Raw genomic sequence first — 19,612 nt, 5'->3', positions numbered from 1 at the left:
TGTTCCAATTGCCAAACAGCTCCGTTAAAGACACCATTCATGTTCCAGGATAAGTTGGGCATGGTCTCCAGTAGACTAGGGAAAACGTTTCAGTAACGCAAGTTATCCGAGATCAACGTCCCATTGGGTTCTTTTAAAACAGGAGACTTTTAAAGATAATTTCACGTGGATTGTGACTTTGCCGTTGAATGTGTTTGTTCCAAATCGTAGAGGAAAATAGCCCATTTCCTTCAGAGTATGCAATACTTCAATTGCACAGTTGAACTTAACATGTCTCGCATCTATGGGTCTTCCTCGGGTTGTTCATGTTGGACCTTAAAGAGCGAGTTTGATGGCGAGGAAGCTTTCTCCTGTTGAGAAATGTTAACATGGTGTACAGTATGATGGGAATAATCTTCACGTGATTGTCTTTCTTGGATTTTGAGTCCTAAATGTCCAAGAACGGATTTTTTACATGTTTGTCGCTGCCCAAATTTGGTCGTCTATCATTCGACATCTTTTATATATAACATGTCTTTTTCTCCTTTAAAGGTTGAATATATTTTTATAAAATTTTCAATAGGAAAATTGTCAGACAACCCACATATTAGAGGCATAAATGGTGGCTGGCGTTGGAAGAAGTTAATAAGATGGGAGATGTGACCAGAATGCAGTCGGGATGCCGATCCGACCTGCTTTAGACGAGTCGGAGGAGGCATGTTTGGCTTTTATTTTTAAGGAGTCGTGGACGCAGGTTTCGCGCTTGCAGCTGCACGGCGGGGCCGCGGGAAGGGGAACGGCACGGCCAAGCTTATAATCACCACGACGCCCTAGAGGACGCCCGGAAGTCTATATGACGGTTCAGCATTTCTCCTCCCTGCAACATGGGCATCGATGCCTGCAGGCTTGTGCTCAAGGTCCCAAACTTTCTCCTTGTAAGTTCGACTACCACTTATCTCCTTTCCTAGCTCTCTTCCTGTAAGTTCGACTACCACTCATCTCCTTCCTCTCTCTTCCAGTATCCAGGAAACCCGCTCATGTTTTTCCTAGAAAATCTTGCGCCTTGCAAGGGTTTAGGCTATGCTGCCACACGAGGACCCAGTTCTCGGAGAGGGGAGTGAGCAAAGCAAGAAAGAAGAGATATGGTGGTTGCATACCGTCAGTGTTGCGCTCTTTGGATGTTGACAGTGACGTGAGCAACGCCTTGAGGCCTTGGGTTGGAAAGCTCAGCCCAAAGGAACAGACCGTCGTTCTTAAAGAGCAGCATGATTGGAATACAGCACTTCTGGTATTCCGGTGGTTCAAGTCTCAGGAAGACTACGTTGCCAATGTTATACACTACAATATTGTCCTTAGAATTCTGGGAAGAGCTCAGAAATGGGATCAATTACGACTTTGTTGGATTGAGATGGCCGCAGACGAGCTCTTGCCCACAAACAATACTTATGCAACGCTGATTGATGTGTATGCCAAGGGTGGTTTACCGAAAGAGGCCCTTGAATGGCTCAGACACATGAAGATCAGGGAAATTTTCCCTGACGAGGTTACCATGAACACTCCGGTGCATGTTTTGAAGGAAGCAGGTGAATTTGATCAGGCCGAGCGGTTTTTCAAGAACTGGTGTGTTGGAAAGATGGATTTGGACCAGTTGAACATCTGTACGGCTGATGCGGAGATGGGTCCCAAGTATTTCTTGTCGACGGAGCTCTTCAAGGCTGGTCGACCACGTTTATCTAATCATTTTAACGGAAGGAACTCAAACAAGGTAAGCAATCTTGCTGATTCTAGCACGGACCACATGGTTGCAATTCGCAAACCGAAACTTGCTGCTACATACAATACACTGGTCGACCTATATGGGAAGGCCGGGCGTCTCAAGGACGCATCAAATGCCTTTGCGGAGATGTTGAGGTGTGGTGTGGTTCCTGATAAGGTAACATTCAACACAATGATTTATACTTGTGGATCCCATGGGAACATGAACGAAGCAGAGGCTTTACTGTGTAAAATGGAAGAAAGAGGTGTTTCTCCAGATGCAACCACGCTCAACACATTTATAGGCTTATATGCAACTGCTGGAGACATGGATAACATGCTAAAGTTTTATAGGAAAATTAACGGAATGGGTCTCTTACCTAACGTTGTGACATATAGGACTATATTGCAGGCATTTGGTCAGAGGAAGATGGTTGCAGAATTAGAGTTAATGTTGGAGGAAATGGAGCAATCTGGTATTAGTATTGATGAGCAGTCGGTAATCATTCAGATGTACATAGACTTGGGGCAGCTTGATCGTGCCCAGGAGTTTCTTGAAGGCTATCAACGAGTACGAGGGCTGTCCTCCGTTAAACCATGCTGCTGTTTTGGATGCTTATGCTGAGAAGGGGTTATGGAAGGAAGCAGAGGCTGTGTTCTTGGACAGGAGGGAGTCGGAAAAGAAGATGGAGACAATGGAATGCAATGTTATGATCAAAGCCTATGGAATTGCTAATATGCATGACCAAGCACTTTCAATGTTCGAGAGCATGAGATCTCATGGTGCTTGGCCAGATGAATGTACTTACAATTCACTAATCCAAATGCTATCAGATGGAGAATCAGCCGATGCTGCAGGAGATTTCTTAACAAGAATGCAAGAATCAGTGTTTAGACCTTCTCGTGAAACTTTCTGTGCTGTCATTGCTAGGCATGCCCGTGATAGTCGAGCTGCTGAAGCAGTAGATGTATATCGGCAGATGATAAGAGCAGGAGTTGACCCAAATGAAATTGTATATGGGTCTTTGATTAATGCATTTGCTGAAGCTGGAAATGTTGAAGAAGCTCTTCATTACTTCCATGTGATGGAAGAATCAGGATTTAAAACTAATCAGGTTGTGTATACCTCTCTCATCAAAGCATACAGTAAGATAGGTTCTTGGAGAGAAGCACAGGAACTATACGAAAAGATGCTCGATTTGGATGATGGCCCAGACATTATTGCTTCAAATAGCATGATTCGACTTTATTCTGAGCTTGGGATGGTACATGAAGCCAAGTCAATTTTTGACAAACTAAGAGCTGAAGGGTCTGTTGATGGGGTTTCCTTCACCACTATGATGCATCTGTACAAGAACATGGGCATGGTTGATGATGCAGTTGAAGTTGCTCAAGAACTGCGACAGTCAGACTTGCTTGCAGATTCTGCTTCTTATAATGCAGTCATGTCTACATTTTCCACCAGTGGACAATTGAAAGACTGTGCAGAGGTCTTACATCAGATGTTGGTGAAAAAGATCTCTCCAAACAATACCACTTTCAAGGCAATTTTCACTGCGTTGAAAAAGAGTTGCCTTCCAATTGAAGCTACAAGTCAGCTTGGCATGTTGTACAAGGACAGGAAACCATATTCTAAACAGGCAATAATAACCTTGCTCTTCTCTGCGGTCGGAATGCATTCACATGCACAAAAATATTGCGAAGGCGTCATGATTGATGAAGCTAAACTTGATGTTCGTGCATACAATGTTCTGATTTATGCATTTGTAGCCTCTGGAGAAGTAGATAAAGCGTTAAATTTCTTTATGAAGATGTAAGATGAGGGGCTTGAAGCAGATACAATGACTTATATTAATCTGGTGACATGCTATGGAAGAGCTGGACTAATAGAAGGTGTTAAGCGGATACATAGGCAGATGAAATCTGGAGAAATAGGACAAAGTGCGTCACTCTTAAATGCCCTTGTGGATGCATATAGAAATCTGGGTAAACGGGATCTTGCAGATTTGGTCAATCAGGAAAGCTGGTTTGATTCTTATGCTCAACCAGAGGATGAAACTAACGTGGAAGATGGTTCACCATCATAACCTTCAGATGAATACTACAAGATACTTGTGTTTGCAAAATGGAGAAGTGAACGCAGAATACGTATAATATTTTAAAATGTCGCTGATACTGAAGCCGCGTCAGCATTGTTCTATGGTCGAAGCATATTAATCTTTACCACCAAATGTTGCATGTTCTGGCGGGAGATAATTTATGGTCCATCATAAAGTTAAGTACAAGAAAGACTATTGCAAAAGATCCTTGGCTGTATAAAATGAATTATTGTTCTTGATAGCTTGTCCGACTTGCCAAGGACTCTTTTTAATTCATATTATCATTTGCTTTGAAAGCAGTGGTTCCAGGATGGTCTTTAGTTGCATGGAGTGCTTTCAAAAAGTTATCAGTAGTGAAGAATCTTGTTAAATATTACATTCCTTGTATGTCCACTCGATGTTGTCTATTATGGAATTGCGTACATCACCACAAAGGAAGTGTATCTTATAGGACCCCATGGCCATACGGCAGGAGCTTCTTGTTTTTGCTTCAGTCGACAGGGAAAAATAAGGGGCACGCGTGGGACTATCAATCTTTCATAGGCAAGATGGAATCTGTTCCGGAAAGCAAATGCGCCATATATTTCTGGAATGTATGACATCAAATAAAAGTGTGGAGATGAACAAGAAGATTATACAGATACTATAGTTTTCTCATGGAGTTATATCATATCCAAATCTTCATATCACGCACAGATTTTTTTTTTTCCCTCTGGAGTTGCTGAGGGTTCATATTCATATAAAATTGACGCTATGGAGACAAAAACAAGGTTGAGTCTTTTCATCAGAATTCGTATTAGCTACCTTACGATGAGTACATTATCCTTGCTTGGATTGGCCGGATGGGAATCGTTGCATGCGTTCCAGTCTGAGTTGCTGAGAATCTGGCCTCATAATTTCAGTTGATTTGCGTCATTTCTGATAGTAAAACTGTTCGACGACATTTGTCCGTCATCGGTCCGTGTCATGTCTTTGTTTACTTCATGTCAGAATAGGGGCCTAACGAATCTCAGGTGATATAGGACTTTGTGCAAATTGGTCCACCGGAGAGCTCGCTAAGACAAATTTGGGGCCCAACGAATCTCAGGTGTTTGTTGCAGCCATGGTCGTCATTAATCACGTAGTCGTCGTCGAGGAATGGGAAGATGGTGGCCTACAGGCGATCTAAATTGAGTCTTTGTGGGTTGTGACAGGATTAACTACAAGCAACAAACTGCTGTTTGTTTTACCATTCGAAGGTAGTTTAATTAGCAAGTCCTAGTGTGAAATATATCTTGAAGTTGTATTGCATAAAAATGCGTATCACAATGATCATGGTATGGTTGTTACAATTTAGATGACTTGCAATTAGTTTTCTCATCTGCAACTGGACGATTTACTCTCTATCGTCAGTAGCTCCATGTTCTCATCGATATGCAACTATTGACCATCTACCCACAAAATAGACTCTAAATCCGAATGAAATGTAGAATTTGATATAGACAAATAGATTCTGCTAAATGCATATACTTCAGATACAAAAGAGTGATGTTGCCAATAGGAGGAACAAATTGACACCACCAAGTGCCACAAAGGTCATGTATACATCAAATATTTAGTTGGCAAATCCGATGCTTACTGGGGCCATTCGTTATTCAATTTTGCGCTTTCAGATAAGGTAGTGCGACGTGCATTTACATGTTGAACAGCCTGAACTCATGTTTATTGATGTGAAGACTAAATTGCAACCCATTCATGTTATACGTTAATGCCCTGCAATTCGTTCTATGTCGATCTTCTCCTATCCATCAGTATACCACAAGATTGACACTACAATCCAATTTCTCATTTCATCCATTCGAAACAAATAATCACACACTTTCACGGCAGTTCATCATCAACTGCTCAAACTCCTACAGATCAGAAAAGAGCATCACCTACCCAAAATGCATCCAGTGTTTATTTGTTGCGCTTAACGGCACGCTTGCCCTGTCCCTTCTTGGGCGGGCCCTTCCCTCGACGCTTCAGCATCTCGAGCTTCGCCAAGCGCTCGTGCTCGAGCCTCCCCATCACCAGGGGGTCGTCCTTCTTGATGTCGTACGGGTACCACTCCGCCACCTTATCGCCGATCAGCTTCTTCCGAAGGATTTTGTGAGGAGATCTCTGCCCCGTCGGGTTGAGAACGTGCCCGAAGATCCTAGCCCTCGCCTCCGTCACTCCCTTGAGCGCCGCTGACGTCAAAATCTGCTTCAGACTCATCTCCGCTTACCGTTTCTCAGATCGAACAAGATCACCTCCGATCGAGCTCCCCTTCACCAAAACGAATCGCCGAGTTGACAGCAATCGATCAACCTCGAGGGATTCCTGCCTCTGTCTCGCCCAACGATCTGTAAAACTGCAGAATGCGGCCAATTGAGGAGGACTCGAAGTTTCAGCATGTGAGTGAGCCGGATTCAGGTACTTGAACCAAGGTATGTCGGGTCAAGAAATCGAATCTTAAACTCGAGCAGTAAATCTTCAAGGAGCACTCTTCGAGGAGCCTGAAAATATATTTCTGAAAATATATTTCTGAAAATATAGGAAATAGAAAAATGAAATGGGAAAAGTTTTTCCGATTCCAATTTTGGTGTGTGTGTGATGACTCAGAAATATATTTCCAATTCTATATTTCTGAGTTTGATGGTACAGAAATATATTTCCAGATTTCCAGAAAATTAATTCTTAGTTTGATGATAAAGAAACATTTGTCCAGATTTACAAAAATGAGATAAATAACCACACCACATACATAAATAACCGTAACAAACCTCATTCACTTGTACTCAGTTTGTCACACGTAGTGCCCTGGTTGCAAATTGAAGACTGCTCCTTGTCTCATCAGTATGGACCTTCCATTACATAAAAAAATGTAAAGAAAGTCAAATAGACAACAAAAGGATTAGGGTTTGTTCCCTAAATATATCAAACCAACAACACTAAGCTGGAGAAGTATCACTTTACTGTATAACAAGTAACAACTGATCTATCAGTTACAAAAAAGTTGTTTCCTATTATATTAAACTGTCGACCATATACTAAATAAACAACAGCAAAAAATGGTATACACACAAGACAAACAACAGGAAACCCCACGATAGGAACAAAAAACAACTGCAGCAAAGTTCGACACAATCTACTCTCTCTTTCTCATTCTCAAGGAGATAGTCCTGATCAGTCCTTCAAGTTCTATTCAATTTGAAATAAGAATTGAAATGTCAGCATAAAAATAAAGCTGTTGAATTATGTAGTACTCTGCTTACTGTCATGTAAATAAGGAGGTCTTCTGATTTATCAGGGTTTTGAATGTCTTGTTCTGTTCTATTCTGTTTACTTCATATGGGCACTTCATCTTGTTACATCTCTAAAAAATATATGTAAACATTTTTGTTCTTCTTTGGGGGAAAAAATGAAACCACCCAAAGATTGTAACTTCTGTATCATATAGAAACTTTGCAGAAATGAGAATTGTAAGTTGAGTTGCTGATAAGATCAAATTGAACCCATATTAAAAAACGAAACAAAAATCTCTTAAGATCATTCATTTGATCAACTATAGATCTTATCGTGGATCACTATAAAACATATGATAAATCAGATCCATGGAAATAAAATTTGAGGTTAATAAGCTTCTCCTAAGAAGAGTGGCAGTTCAGATTTAGACAGCCAAGACAGTTAATTTTTCAGATTGGATACAATTAAGAACGGGGATTAAACATAGATCTTTTGGCTGTAGTTTTACCAAGGCGTACAAATTTTAAGGAGTAATGAATTCCTCCCCATGTAGTTTTACCAAGGCGTACAAACATAGATCTTTTAGACATGAAAAACACATCTATATAATTAATTTTAAAAAATTGTAAACAAAATGTGACAAGATGGACCACTTAACAGCTCTCTCTCTCTCTCCATACATAAATTTGAGCATCATTTTGTTGACGTCTTACAACCTTGAGTTCATTAAGTCTAGCATTGTCATATTCATTATCAATATCCTCAATATCTATAGTTAACTCCTAAAATGGTGGGGAATGAAGGACTGTGACTTTCTAAGATTTGTCACAACAGGCGCTGGCACTGTATGGACAGGAGCTAGAGGTGCAGACGGCGACAGAGGTGATCCTAACTGTTCTGCCCTAGTAAGTAAAACAGTTCTTTTGCTGAAGCACCCTTCATTTACAAGCATAAAGAAGATAAAGGGTTGCATTATGCAAAAGAACACACAAGTCAAATCAAAAGCTTCCAGATCAAAAAATGAATAAAAGCATTCCCCAAACTATAAAGAACAAGAAAATACGTAAAAAAAACTAAGCAAAATTCAGTTATTGACAGACTGTGGGAGAAGAAGCTTCATATCCTGGAAGGAAGTTTTATATCCATCAAAATGTAATAAACACCACAAAAAAGGTTTGGTTTGAAGAAAATATTGTAGAAGAAAAGAAAATAAAGACCGTCGCAGAACTAGTTATGTTTATTAACAGGATCACTTCAAGACCAATGTAACACAGTCAGTGCCATCTCAATTTGAATCTAAACTCCTCCTCATTGCTTTACTGTTCTGCAATGGCTTCTCATGACAAATAGGAACTGCGATAGTGAGTTGGGGAGTTGAAGGGCAGGGAACAAATTAAGGGGAGTAATTGCAAGGGGCACACTGATGCTATTGATTGTCTCAGTGCATCATCTGGACAGGTTCATTAAGTTTTACAGAGGGGAGGAAGGGAAAAGGCACAGGAACCAAATTGCAGAAGAAGAACACAGGAACATTACAAAAGGGCATTTATTATACAAGAATGAGTAGTCCATACCATCAAAGAAAGCAAATGAAAAACAAAACAACTAATTGACGCCAAATAATAAGACATCCTAAATCCATACCAAAATCTTAAGACACTCAAGGTTCATCCAGTGAACATCATACCGATCTAAGAACCAAATGGAAACATCACTGGTCATATGAAAAACAGAAATGAAACAACAGCTAATTTGGTCATTCATTAGAAATCTGGGCTGGCCAGAGAGTGAGAGCGCAGCCGGCATTCGTCGGAGAGGGAGAAAGGGGCACCCGAGACAGAGTTCCCCTCCCGTTTGCTGCTGCCTCTGACTGCCGCGCTATGTGGCCAAGTCATTCACACGCAGTAGAAAAGGGTGACAGAAGTGAGAGTGAGAGGGAGAGAGGCCTACTTGGAGAGGGGAACAAGAGAGAGAATGAGAGAGAGAGACACACACACTACCTTGCGAGAAAGAGAGGAACGGGAGGCTCGCGGCTGCACTGCTCGGGTGGAGTGGAGGCGTGGAACTCTGATGCGGAGAGGGAGAGGAGAATGGAGACGCGCCTGTTCTGCGTGTGAGACGACGACAAAGAAGAGGGAGCAGCTGCGGCTCACTCGCGACAGCAGGAAGGAAGAGAAGGAAGAGGCGCTCTCCGACCGAGCATGCCCTAACGGGCAAAAATAAATTTCCGGAAAAAAATTTCCGTCTCTCCAGGTGGAAATTTTTTTCTGGAAAAAAATTTCCGGAATCGACCACAACGGTCGAAAAAAATTTTCTGCATTTGTTAGGATGGAAAATTTTTAAATTTTTGAATTTTTTTTCTCGGTGAACAGTGGATTTCCGGCGCAACAAACGCCTCCTAATGTAAAAAATATGTCTTGTGCTAAGAAAATACTTTAACCAAGTTGAATTTTTGTTCTTCTTCCTTCTCAGCCAAGACACTAGTATCAGGTTAAGGAAGGACAAATGAAATAGTATCCCAAGCTTAACCCAATGTTATTCAACTTAGGTTTAACTTAACCTGAATTGTATTTTGGTAAACTCTTTGGCCATCAACAAGATCTCCAAGTATTAGGCTCAAGAAGATTCAACTAAAAGTTGTTGAAAGAACTCAACACCTTTATAGGAGTGTCTGGTAGCATTGAAAAAAGTTTTTAGGTGAGCTTTATTTGATTCTTTCTTGAAAAAAAGTTGGACTTAACTTTAGGAACTCAAATACAGTTTTCAAGTGGTAAAAAATGTCAAGATGGTTTTCTTACCGTTTTGATAATAAGCTCTATACATTCCAAACCCAGTCATCCTATTGTTTGTACTTTCTGTTGGTCTTGTCATTGTAAAACTTGACCTTTCATAAAGTTCTATCCATGCCATTCTACTATCTGCACTTTCTCTTAGTTCTATATCTATGAAAAATTCGTGGGGGCAAAGCACGAAACACGTACTCACAAAGCGAATCGTGGAGAGTCAGGGCTACGCATTAATGGGTGTTTGATGGTAGAATGCATGTTTTTAAACATATAATTTAAGAAGGCCATGTTTTTGTTACAGAAATCGGTTTCATATTTATCAATCAAAAGTTGAGCATAATCATGTCATGTTTTCTCAAACAAGAAAATTGTATTCATTGGACACAGGAATATATTCCAAAAACACAATTTTCACCTTTTAAGGGCCATAGGACGGCAGTTTCATCAACCATGAGGCCAGATTTGTGAACTTGTCATTGACCAACTGTGCAAATACCAAAAGTGACAGACACAAGGGTGCACGAAAAATTGGTACAGTAATGGCTGACAAGGTTGTGTTTCTCTGCCCACTTTGGCTTGGTTTTGACACTGCCAATGCATTGTGGTTTCGATATTCTTCTAGTAGGCAGGTTTTGCACATTGCTTTTCCGAAATGGAACTTGTTCCACCTACTTTTATGTTCCTCAAGTTCAAGACGATCAAAGCAACAAGATGCCCCAGTTACTGAGGTACTTTCGCACTGAGATTGTTCGAAGGTAAGTCCAGTTCTTCTCATTTCTTTAACCTATCAATCGTTAGCGGTATACCACCATAAACATAAGCTTCGCACACATTTGTCTCAGACAAGAATGTTAACTGATATATCCTTGCTGAAATCTGTCCATTGAGATAATTAGCACAAAGTACATACTCCTATAGTTGTGCCATTTGAGAGGTCTAACACAGAATCCTGTCAATGAAGTTGCTATGGGAGGCATCGAAGTGTGTGAGATAATGGCATTGAACCCAGCTTGACGAAAGAGCACCAAAAAGTTCATTGTTGCTCAAGCTACTCTAGATTAGGTTGGGATACGTTCCGAGCACTTCTAATATGTTAGCTAACAGTTGGTTACTTTCTCTGAATGGTAGAAACAGTTTTAGATTATTTATCTCTAAGGGCCAAGTGTCCAACAGACCATAATTTGTACCAAGGTCTAAGAAGAAAACCTGAATAAGTTTTCTTCTATACAAGAAGGCATGGAACCAGAAAGAGAGGAGTATAGATCTAATTTAATGAGTTTTTTGAGGTTCTAAAATTCTAGGGAATAATTCCAACTGATTTTTTGTTTGCAGGAGAAAGCTCCACAGGTTCAACATGTACTTGATCTGATCCGCCACTGGATTGATCGTCTCTAAAAACGTATGTGTTTGAAATTTAGTGCATACCAGGAGCCATGTGTTCTTGCAGTCGTAATCCAAATCAAATCTATACATATTAATCTTTCTACTATAAAGTCAGAAATACAAGAGATGGCTGGATAGTAAGTCGTCGCACACTCGCATACAGGCTGGATCAGTACTTCACCCTACATAAATCCGTCAAGTTTTCCAGGGGGGGCTCAACTGGTCTAATTGAGAGTCCAGGAGGATGTTGACATTGTGTCTCTAGGACACATTTTCCTATAACACGTATTCCAAAAGTATCACGTTCTTGTTCTAGTTACTATGATGTGATTATAGATGTGGTTTCTGAACCTAACAAACAAATAATGAACATAATCATGCCATATTTCTTAGAAATATGATCATGCAATTCTTAAAATACGTGTTATGAGAACATGTGTCCTAAGAAATAAGGTGTAGCATCCAAAATGTGATGAGCATTCAAGAAAGAAATATCACCTGAAAGAGGATATCATTAACGAAATAAATCAATTGAAAATACATATTATTTTACCGCCATGCAATAGAACCGAACAATTTGTGAATTGCTGCTCCCTCCCATTTGCTTTCAATTTCGAGCTATCTGAATGGCCTGGTAAAATATGACAAATGCAGATTTCCTATCTGAAATGGAATTGATCCACTTCAGTTATTTGATGATTGTGAATCTTCACTTAAGATTACACTTAATCATCGCATGAGCGTCATCTCGAGACACCTAAAGCAGCCTTAGATCAAAGCAGCCTTAGATCCTAGGGGCATTGGGTAGGCTTCGACCGTAACCAGGGTGGTGGATTAACCGCCCACTTACTTAAAATGACACTTTCCCATATTTATTTTTTAGTAGCTGGTGCAGCAGGGAGGATTGTGGTTGTCATGCAGACAGTGAATAGCATGGGCATCATTCTTTATGCAAGCTAAAGTTATAGATGGGGGCCTAGGAGGCATACCCAACTGCTGCTGATCCCATGTGGGTTCAGACTTGGGTTTCGTTTTGAACTCAGTAGCAAGGACAAGGTACTCGGCTCTTTCTGGCATTTAAGCAGCTGATGGTGAGAATCAGCACTTCGAATTATGAAGTTCCATTTTGATACTAAAAGGGAGCCTACCAACGATGTCATTGTTAGAGAGATCCAAGAGAGCAGTGCCCCCATAGGTGAGTTGGATTGTTGTCGCAATTATGGAACTACAGATAGGAGATGAGATGGAACGGCAATAAAAGTACCAAAATAGAAGCAATTTGGTCATCCATAGTTACTGAAATCACCTCAAAGGTTCAAACTAGCAGGATTTGTGCTTCTAAGAAGTTAACTAGGAACCAGTCATAAAAACTTGGTCACGAACACTGGTATATATGAATTCATTTCCATTGGAACAGAACTAGAAATTTAAGTTCCGACATGCACATTGCTATGATGGTTGATTCCAGAAAGCTTCCAAGTTCTGCAGAAGCTGGTCTTTCTTAAATAAACTTTGAATTAGCTAAAATCCGGGCAGATCAGTACATTTTCACAATGCAAGAAGAAGCATATTTAGAAAAACAAGAGATGAAACGAGAGATTCTCATAAGAATTGTACTTTCGGAAGGCAAAACAGTATATGATAAAAACTGATTTTAGTCAAACTATGAACTCCAAGTCCATGTGGTTATCCTTCTAATACTATTCAAAGAGTACTGCAGACTCCTAAAATGATTATATAGATGTATATATGGTAAAGCACAGACATACATACATATATAGATACCATGAATAATTAATACTTTAATTTTGAAATTTTCATTTTTTTTACATCTTTTTTTACAATCTGTCTGCTGGTGTGTTCTTAGAAGGAAATTATTACTTGATTTACTTGATGACTCATCCATTCCACATTAATTTGAAGAATTTCAAAAACTACCAGCTCAAATTACCTATAATAAGGTAGGAGGAGCCAACTCTTCTACAAAGTGTAACCAACGGTCTAACATCCATGCCAAACAAACGTGATGGTTTATGCTAAAATTTCATTAACTACTGAAGGAAAAATATGTTTAGATCGTGAACTTTTGGTACTTATGCATGTCTTTTCTAAAAGTAAAATCAAGAATCCACAATGGTTTGTCATAACATTTTGGTATTTATGCATGACAGGAAGAAGAAGCAAGCAAACCTTCCCTCACCAACTCAAAATCAAAATAAGTCATACAGAAAAAAGAGGGAAATGCAGGAATCGAGAAACGGGAAAGAGAAATGAGAAGATTCCAGAGCACAGGCACAAAATGAAGAAATTGGGATTTCCAGAACACAGGCACAAATTGAAGAAATTGGGATTTACCTGATAGCAAAAAGTGACGGATGACGAGTCGACCAGCGAAGTGGACCGCCTCTCGTTCCCTCACAGGCCTTCACTCTTCCGGCGTCACTCCTCCGCCTTCACAGATCTGCACAAGGGATTGGCTGCTTTTCACGGCAGAAGAACAGCGACGACATCGAGAGAGAGAGGGAGAGAGATGGTTACCTAAGGTGGAGGGACGGAGATGCACAGATCTGATGAGGATCTGATCTATGGCGGCGAGCAAGATGAGGTCGATCTGGCGATAGAGACGGTCGAGGGAGCAGGAGAGTGAGAGGACGAGAGAGAGGATGAGGGAGAAGGAGAGTGAGAGGGCGAAAGAGGCGGGCTGCGGGCTTGCGGCAGGAGGGAGAGGCGAGTGAGAGGGCGAAAGAGGCAGCTGCGGGCTTGCGGCAGGAGGGAGAGGGAGGCGTTGCTAGCTAGGGGTGGGTATCGGGCCGGGCCGGGTCTCGTTCCGGGCTGGGCCCGGCCCATTTAAATTAAAAAATATTTTTTAATTATAAAATAGTATTTTTTAATATAAAATATATTTATTAAGAATAAAAAAATATTATTAAACCAAAAAATTAAAATATATATATATATTTTTAGTTACCGGGCCGGGCCGACCCGAGCCTGGCTGTCGGGCCCGGGCCCGGCCCGAGCCGGGATTTTCCTGGCCCATACCGGGCTCGGCCCGACGCCCAGCCTTAGGCGTTGTGTGGGTGGGAGGCGAAGGCGAGCCCTAACGGGGAGAAAAATAAACCGGGGTTTATTTTTTCACCCCTCTGGAAGGAAAGGAGTTTCCCAAAAGATATTTCTGAAAATGCATTTAACGGGCATTTTTTTAATTTCGCGTTTGATAAAAACGAGGAAACTTTAAAATTTAAAATATATCTCCCTTGCTACAGTGGATTTCCGGTCAAACGCCTTTGATCATTGAAAACATAAAACCTTAAAAAAGTGTCTTTGAGCCCTATGAGAGTTGGTGCAGTGGAATGGGTTTTGGCTGTCAAACAAAATAGTCCGAGATCAAATCTCATGAGAACCACCATGTTCACAGGCCTAAGCAGCTATAGGCCTTAAGAGGCACATGAACTGACCAACACATTTCATACCACTAGAAGTGCAGTTAAGTCTCACATCATGAGTATAAATTTTCTGCATTAGAATTTAAAAAACAAAAAACTGCGTTTGGATCACAATATAGATGTTGCACCTCCATACACTTAATCACAACGCCGTCGCATTCAAGGTACATCATACTACGGATAGTATATCTATGTCAATGGGATTAATCACCTCTAATGCATTTTAAAATTCAAAGTTCAATATAGTGAAGAACAACCACCCCATTTACGAATGCTAGAGGTGTTTCGAATGAGTCGAAAAACAACATCTAACTTTAATATGTAAAAAATAGTAAACAAATTCAGTGAAGCATGATATAGAAGTTAATGTTCCTTTCTTAATTTTTCAAAAAGACACGTAAAATTTTGGAATTGACTATAGACATGTCTGACTTTAATATTGCTAGAAACACAATTAAGTTTTGCGCATTAATAAAAAATGACCTTTTATCGATTAGTCCTATGTTCTAATTTAGCTGTATTACAGTTTCCTCAAACTGTTTCAAAGAAAACATAATTGCATTAATAAAGTCATGCACATGGTTTTATATTGTGTCTTTAGAGGGTAAATAATAATTTGTTGACTAAATTGGCAATTTATTTGACGCAGACAAGCTTATGAATCTTTCTGAACAACCATGAAAATAATTGTGTGCACTTTTAACGCTATCAAAAAACTAGTGTACTTTTTCATTGTCGCAAATCATTAGGAGAGTTTCTGAAAGTTTCTATTTTTTCATTTTTATGCAAATTGTAGATGTAGCATCATATCGCATGCTGCCATGATTCTTGTGCTTTGTAACAGTTCACATGTGCAGACAAGTAGGAAAGTTGCCGAGCTTTTTGTGGATATATGACCTTATGATGCGATTCTAGCTTAGCAAGAAATGCTATTTGGAGTACCACATTGGGCAATATGTGAGAATGATTTGTTGACAGTGAAAAGCAGAGCGCAATAAAAGCACAAAAAAATTGTGCACATACTAGAAGGTCGAACTTCTAAGAATTCGATATAGGCTAATAGTCTCACCTATCAGGCCATCACGTATATTTGAATCCACAATAACGACTCAAAAATGAAAAAGATATTATAAGAGAGTAAATAAAGTAAAAAAGTTGGAAAACACAAAAAAAAAAGGCAGCTAAGAGAATCATTAAAACAAAGAGAAAGGCTAACGTGCATGATACGTTACACCAACAGGCGCAACCTAAAATGGTTCAACAACATAGCAGAGTACACCCAGTCACTGACAGCAAAATAAGAAGAAATTGTTGCAGCAAATAGCTACAAAGCATTTCAATACAACAATACACCTAAATGGAGTTGCACACCCATACATCACAGTAACAGCTTCTGGGCATTTTAATTCTCTCCAAGTTACCGAACCTTGCTTTTCTAAAAGGCATGTAGAAACAGTAAATTCAACAATCATTTGAATCATCACTTCATTAGGTGCCCTTCAAAGAATTATTAGCAATTCACTGAAATGGATGGACAAATATGGAACCAGTCCTCTTCAGACAAAAAAATAGTGGGTCTTTCATTTCATCCCATAGCAAAAGCAATAAGGACTATGAAAGTTGGGCTTTCTTTGCCTCCTTTGACCATCTTTGGTGCCAATATCTTGGGTTATCTTTCTTCGAGGCATGGATACCAATCCCAACGTCCAAGAATACTCAAGAAGACTGCGTAAGCATGTTCAGAAGAAACATTGTGCAGTAGGAAGCTGTCATGTTTTCACAGAAGAAAAACTGCTTCGTCCACTGGATTTTCGTGCACCAGCAATGCTTGCAACTAAGCAGTTTCCTGATGCTCCTAATCCTCTACTCCCCATTAATTTCAGCCCAATATTTTTATGAAGATAAATCAGCTTATTTTCGTTGCTCCCACTAACGAACTTCAGATCATCTGCTTTTCCTTTAGATATGGCCGCATATAGGTGTAATTGTAATTTAGATGAGCATTGAATTCTAGCATTTTCACCTTCGCCCACGTTTTTGACGTCATGATTTTCTCCAAAAGAAATCCTCATGAGCCCCATAGAGTTGGGATCATCTGTTCTGGGATCGAATATGAAGGAAAATTTTCCAACTGTCCGATCAGGCTTTTTAAACAGATCAACGAGAATATCCTCGGACAGTTGAGAATATCTTGGTATGGGCTTCATTACAGCAGTCTGCCTACTTCTAGCAGCCATGAGAACGTGAGAAGCCTCCCGCAATCCACTCAAAAAAGCACCATGCATGGTGGCTGGGTATTGCCTGGATGTGGCCTCACCAGCAAAGAAAAGCCGACCATCCCCCACATTTTCCGCAAGAATATCATAGTCATCACCAGATGACCCAACCCTGACATGTGAATATGAGCCACAGGACAGAGGATCGCTTCCCCATCTAGTACATATCGTCTGAATGGGGTTTCGTACTTCAATACCTCTGGGACTGTATATACCTGCAAACGTGGCTAAAGGTTATTACCAGGGCAAGTAAAACTATGCCTTTAAACTAACATCCAAAAAAATATAAGAAAAAAAATAGTTGTATCAGGACATCTTCCCAACAGACACACCTCTGAGAACACTTAGAACCCGGTGAAGCGAATGGGTTGGATCTGTGCTCTCAAATGTTATCGCAGCTTCACCTGCCACTAAAGCTATAATAACTGGTCGGCCTGAAACCATGTGACAGCAGTAAAACAGGTAGAATTCGCCTCTCCTTGAACTATCATCATTGATACAGCCAAAAGTATCAAGCTCCTCACCCCAGAATACATGGGGGAATATCATGGCCACTTTGTTGAGCAATCCAAAACCCAGTCTGTCTATTGCATGGAGTTTCCTTTTAGGTAACTCTGGAGAGAACGTTATGGACCGACGCTTGAGAACACCAAGCGGCACTGTGCATATTACCATATCAGCTTGAAAAGCTTGACCTCCAGCTATCATTTCAACACCATGACTGTCATATTTAATTGTATCCACAGTCTTCCCGTAGAAATTAGGCACATTATCGCACATAGCATCGATCAAGCGACCATTACCACCAGCAAGAAAACAGTGATCCCCACCCATTTCATATGGATCATCCTGATCCCAGAATGCAAGTGACAATTGTGGCAGGAGACCGGCATTTGAAAATTCCAAATTTGCCAGATGCCAATCAAGAAGTTGCCTTTCATCCACATTAAGCGCCACGCTGTAGAGCTGCCTGAATGTCTCCAAAGCAGAACCCAGTGAAATCCCTGCTGCAGATTCTGCACCTATTGTCTGTCTCAGTTGTGTAGCCTTGTCCAACAATCTATTAAAGATGAACTCAACCTTTGAATCGGTTTCCTCATCCAATGGTGATCCATCCGGCCTATACAAAGGACATTTATCTCTCACCTTGTGAAGAGAAAGAGACAACTGTCTTGCCAAAACTCCGAGTGGGTTCGCATGGATTCCAGTGATAATACTACCACCAAGATCTGCTGCACCGCACCTACCTCTGCGGCCAATTTTCTTTGTATAAACTCGCCCACCAGGTCTCTTTCTTCCTTCAAGAACTACTACCTTAAACCCAAAGCTCAATAACTGCCTTGCGGCAGCTAATCCAGCAAGACCACTACCTATGACAATCACACTGCCCATAGTAGCTTCTTTGGGAATTTCTGCCTTGATAGAAGTTGAAACCCCAAAATTGATATACCCATTAGACAAAAGGAACTCGTACGCCTTCCGGACCATCCCTTCATATCATTGCTCACTGACTCCATAATTTCGTTTTTGTGCAGATATTTACCAACATTATCCCTCCACATACACAGGATATGATTCCTGACCACAATGTAGTCATTCTGCTCTCTCCCACCCAATTCACTAACCACCCCAGCTCTGATCTCTTCATCAAGCAGCGCATCAATCGGGAACCCCAGCGACAAGGCAATCATGGCCTCTAATTCCGTCTCCTTCTGCAAATCAGCCACCGTACGGTTCCGCTTCTTCGGAATGCTACCAAGATGGCTCTCCATGATCTCATCTATCATGTTCTCATCATAATTTTTGCGTCCTGCATTCCTCCTTGTTGTTCTCCAACAGCTACTCTCTGCCGCAGTGCCCCCCATCTTGTCACCGGTAAATACACAGAACAAGAAACTAACGACCACGTCTATCCATCGGGCAGAATCGGCTAGGTCATGGAGATTTGCTAAAATTTATGGGCATACTTCAAAACATGCGTGGAAATCGCTCTCTTACGAACATAATGGTGAAATGGGTAGGTGAAAACATGAGCAGACATGGTGAATAACGAGAACCCTACAGAGACAGACTGAAGGTTGGAGATAGCTACCTTTGGTGGTGCATTCCAAAGGGCTGAAACTCTCGCCGCGTCCGGGTTTCTGTTTCTGAGGCGGTGACCCTAGCGAGGCGGTTCTTTCTTGATTTTCGATTTCTAATGGACACAAGAAAGACTCCAGACACTTATGGGCAAGCACCACGCACGGGGAAGAGAGATATGGTTCTGATTATGATGAGAAAGAGAGAGAGATTGTTGCAGGTTGTGACGAGAAGGCTTTCAAGAAGCGCGCGGGAGAGCGAGAGCGCGAGAGAGAGTTGAAAAGGAGCGGGAGAGCGCCGGAATCACGACCGATACGGTAACCCTAGAAGAACGGTACGTGATTATCGTTATTACGGTTTGGCAAAACAGTTCTCGCCACAAAATGACCGGCGAGTTGGTTCCTCTCTCTTTAGAGCTGCTGCTTGAGTGGTTGTGTTGCGACTCCCGCTGTCCATTTGAGTTGAGGGCTTCTAATGGCAATCCGATCTCTTCATGTCCCCCCTGGCTTAGAGGACTTGAATCTCGCTCGCAACGCCAATCCAATTCTCTCCTCTCTCTCTTT

At 41.0% G+C, this 19,612-nt stretch overlaps 3 protein-coding genes across 6 annotated transcripts; 1 reads left to right on the top strand and 2 right to left on the bottom strand.

Annotated features, from left to right (window-relative positions):
• Window positions 1–648: 648 nt before the first annotated feature.
• LOC116266551 (pentatricopeptide repeat-containing protein At1g73710-like) lies at window positions 649–4,967 on the top strand. Its single transcript, XM_050081106.1, is given in 3 exon segments — window positions 649–914; window positions 999–2,319; window positions 2,321–4,967. Coding segments are annotated over 3 exon segments (2,904 nt in total). The 5' UTR covers window positions 649–832; the 3' UTR covers window positions 3,822–4,967.
• Window positions 4,968–5,636: 669 nt separating this feature from the next.
• LOC116266655 (uncharacterized) lies at window positions 5,637–14,027 on the bottom strand. Of its 4 annotated transcripts, none has more exons than XM_050081108.1 (4): window positions 13,790–14,027; window positions 13,607–13,712; window positions 6,620–6,700; window positions 5,637–6,366 (listed from the first exon to the last, which is right to left on the bottom strand). In XM_050081108.1, exon 4 carries the CDS (start codon window positions 6,069–6,071, stop codon window positions 5,772–5,774), a length of 300 nt encoding a protein of 99 aa, XP_049937065.1. In that variant the 5' UTR covers window positions 6,072–6,366; window positions 6,620–6,700; window positions 13,607–13,712; window positions 13,790–14,027; the 3' UTR covers window positions 5,637–5,771. The 4 variants fall into 4 exon arrangements, 3 of the variants coding, with proteins under 3 accessions (XP_049937065.1, XP_031503823.1, XP_031503824.1); XM_031647963.2 differs by having other exon boundaries at window positions 5,637–6,352; XM_031647964.2 differs by having other exon boundaries at window positions 5,637–6,207.
• A 1,860-nt stretch (window positions 14,028–15,887) lies between these two features.
• LOC116266654 (lysine-specific histone demethylase 1 homolog 2-like) lies at window positions 15,888–19,612 on the bottom strand. Its single transcript, XM_031647962.2, is given in 3 exon segments — window positions 15,888–17,185; window positions 17,303–18,466; window positions 18,469–19,612. Coding segments are annotated over 3 exon segments (2,253 nt in total). The 5' UTR covers window positions 18,836–19,612; the 3' UTR covers window positions 15,888–16,463.

This window comes from Nymphaea colorata, chromosome 13 (genome assembly GCF_008831285.2).
Source record: "Nymphaea colorata isolate Beijing-Zhang1983 chromosome 13, ASM883128v2, whole genome shotgun sequence".
NCBI classification, from domain to species: Eukaryota; Viridiplantae; Streptophyta; class Magnoliopsida; order Nymphaeales; family Nymphaeaceae; genus Nymphaea; species Nymphaea colorata.
The sequence above is the reverse complement of the archived record's forward strand: the minus strand, read 5'-3'. Positions and strand labels throughout refer to the sequence as shown.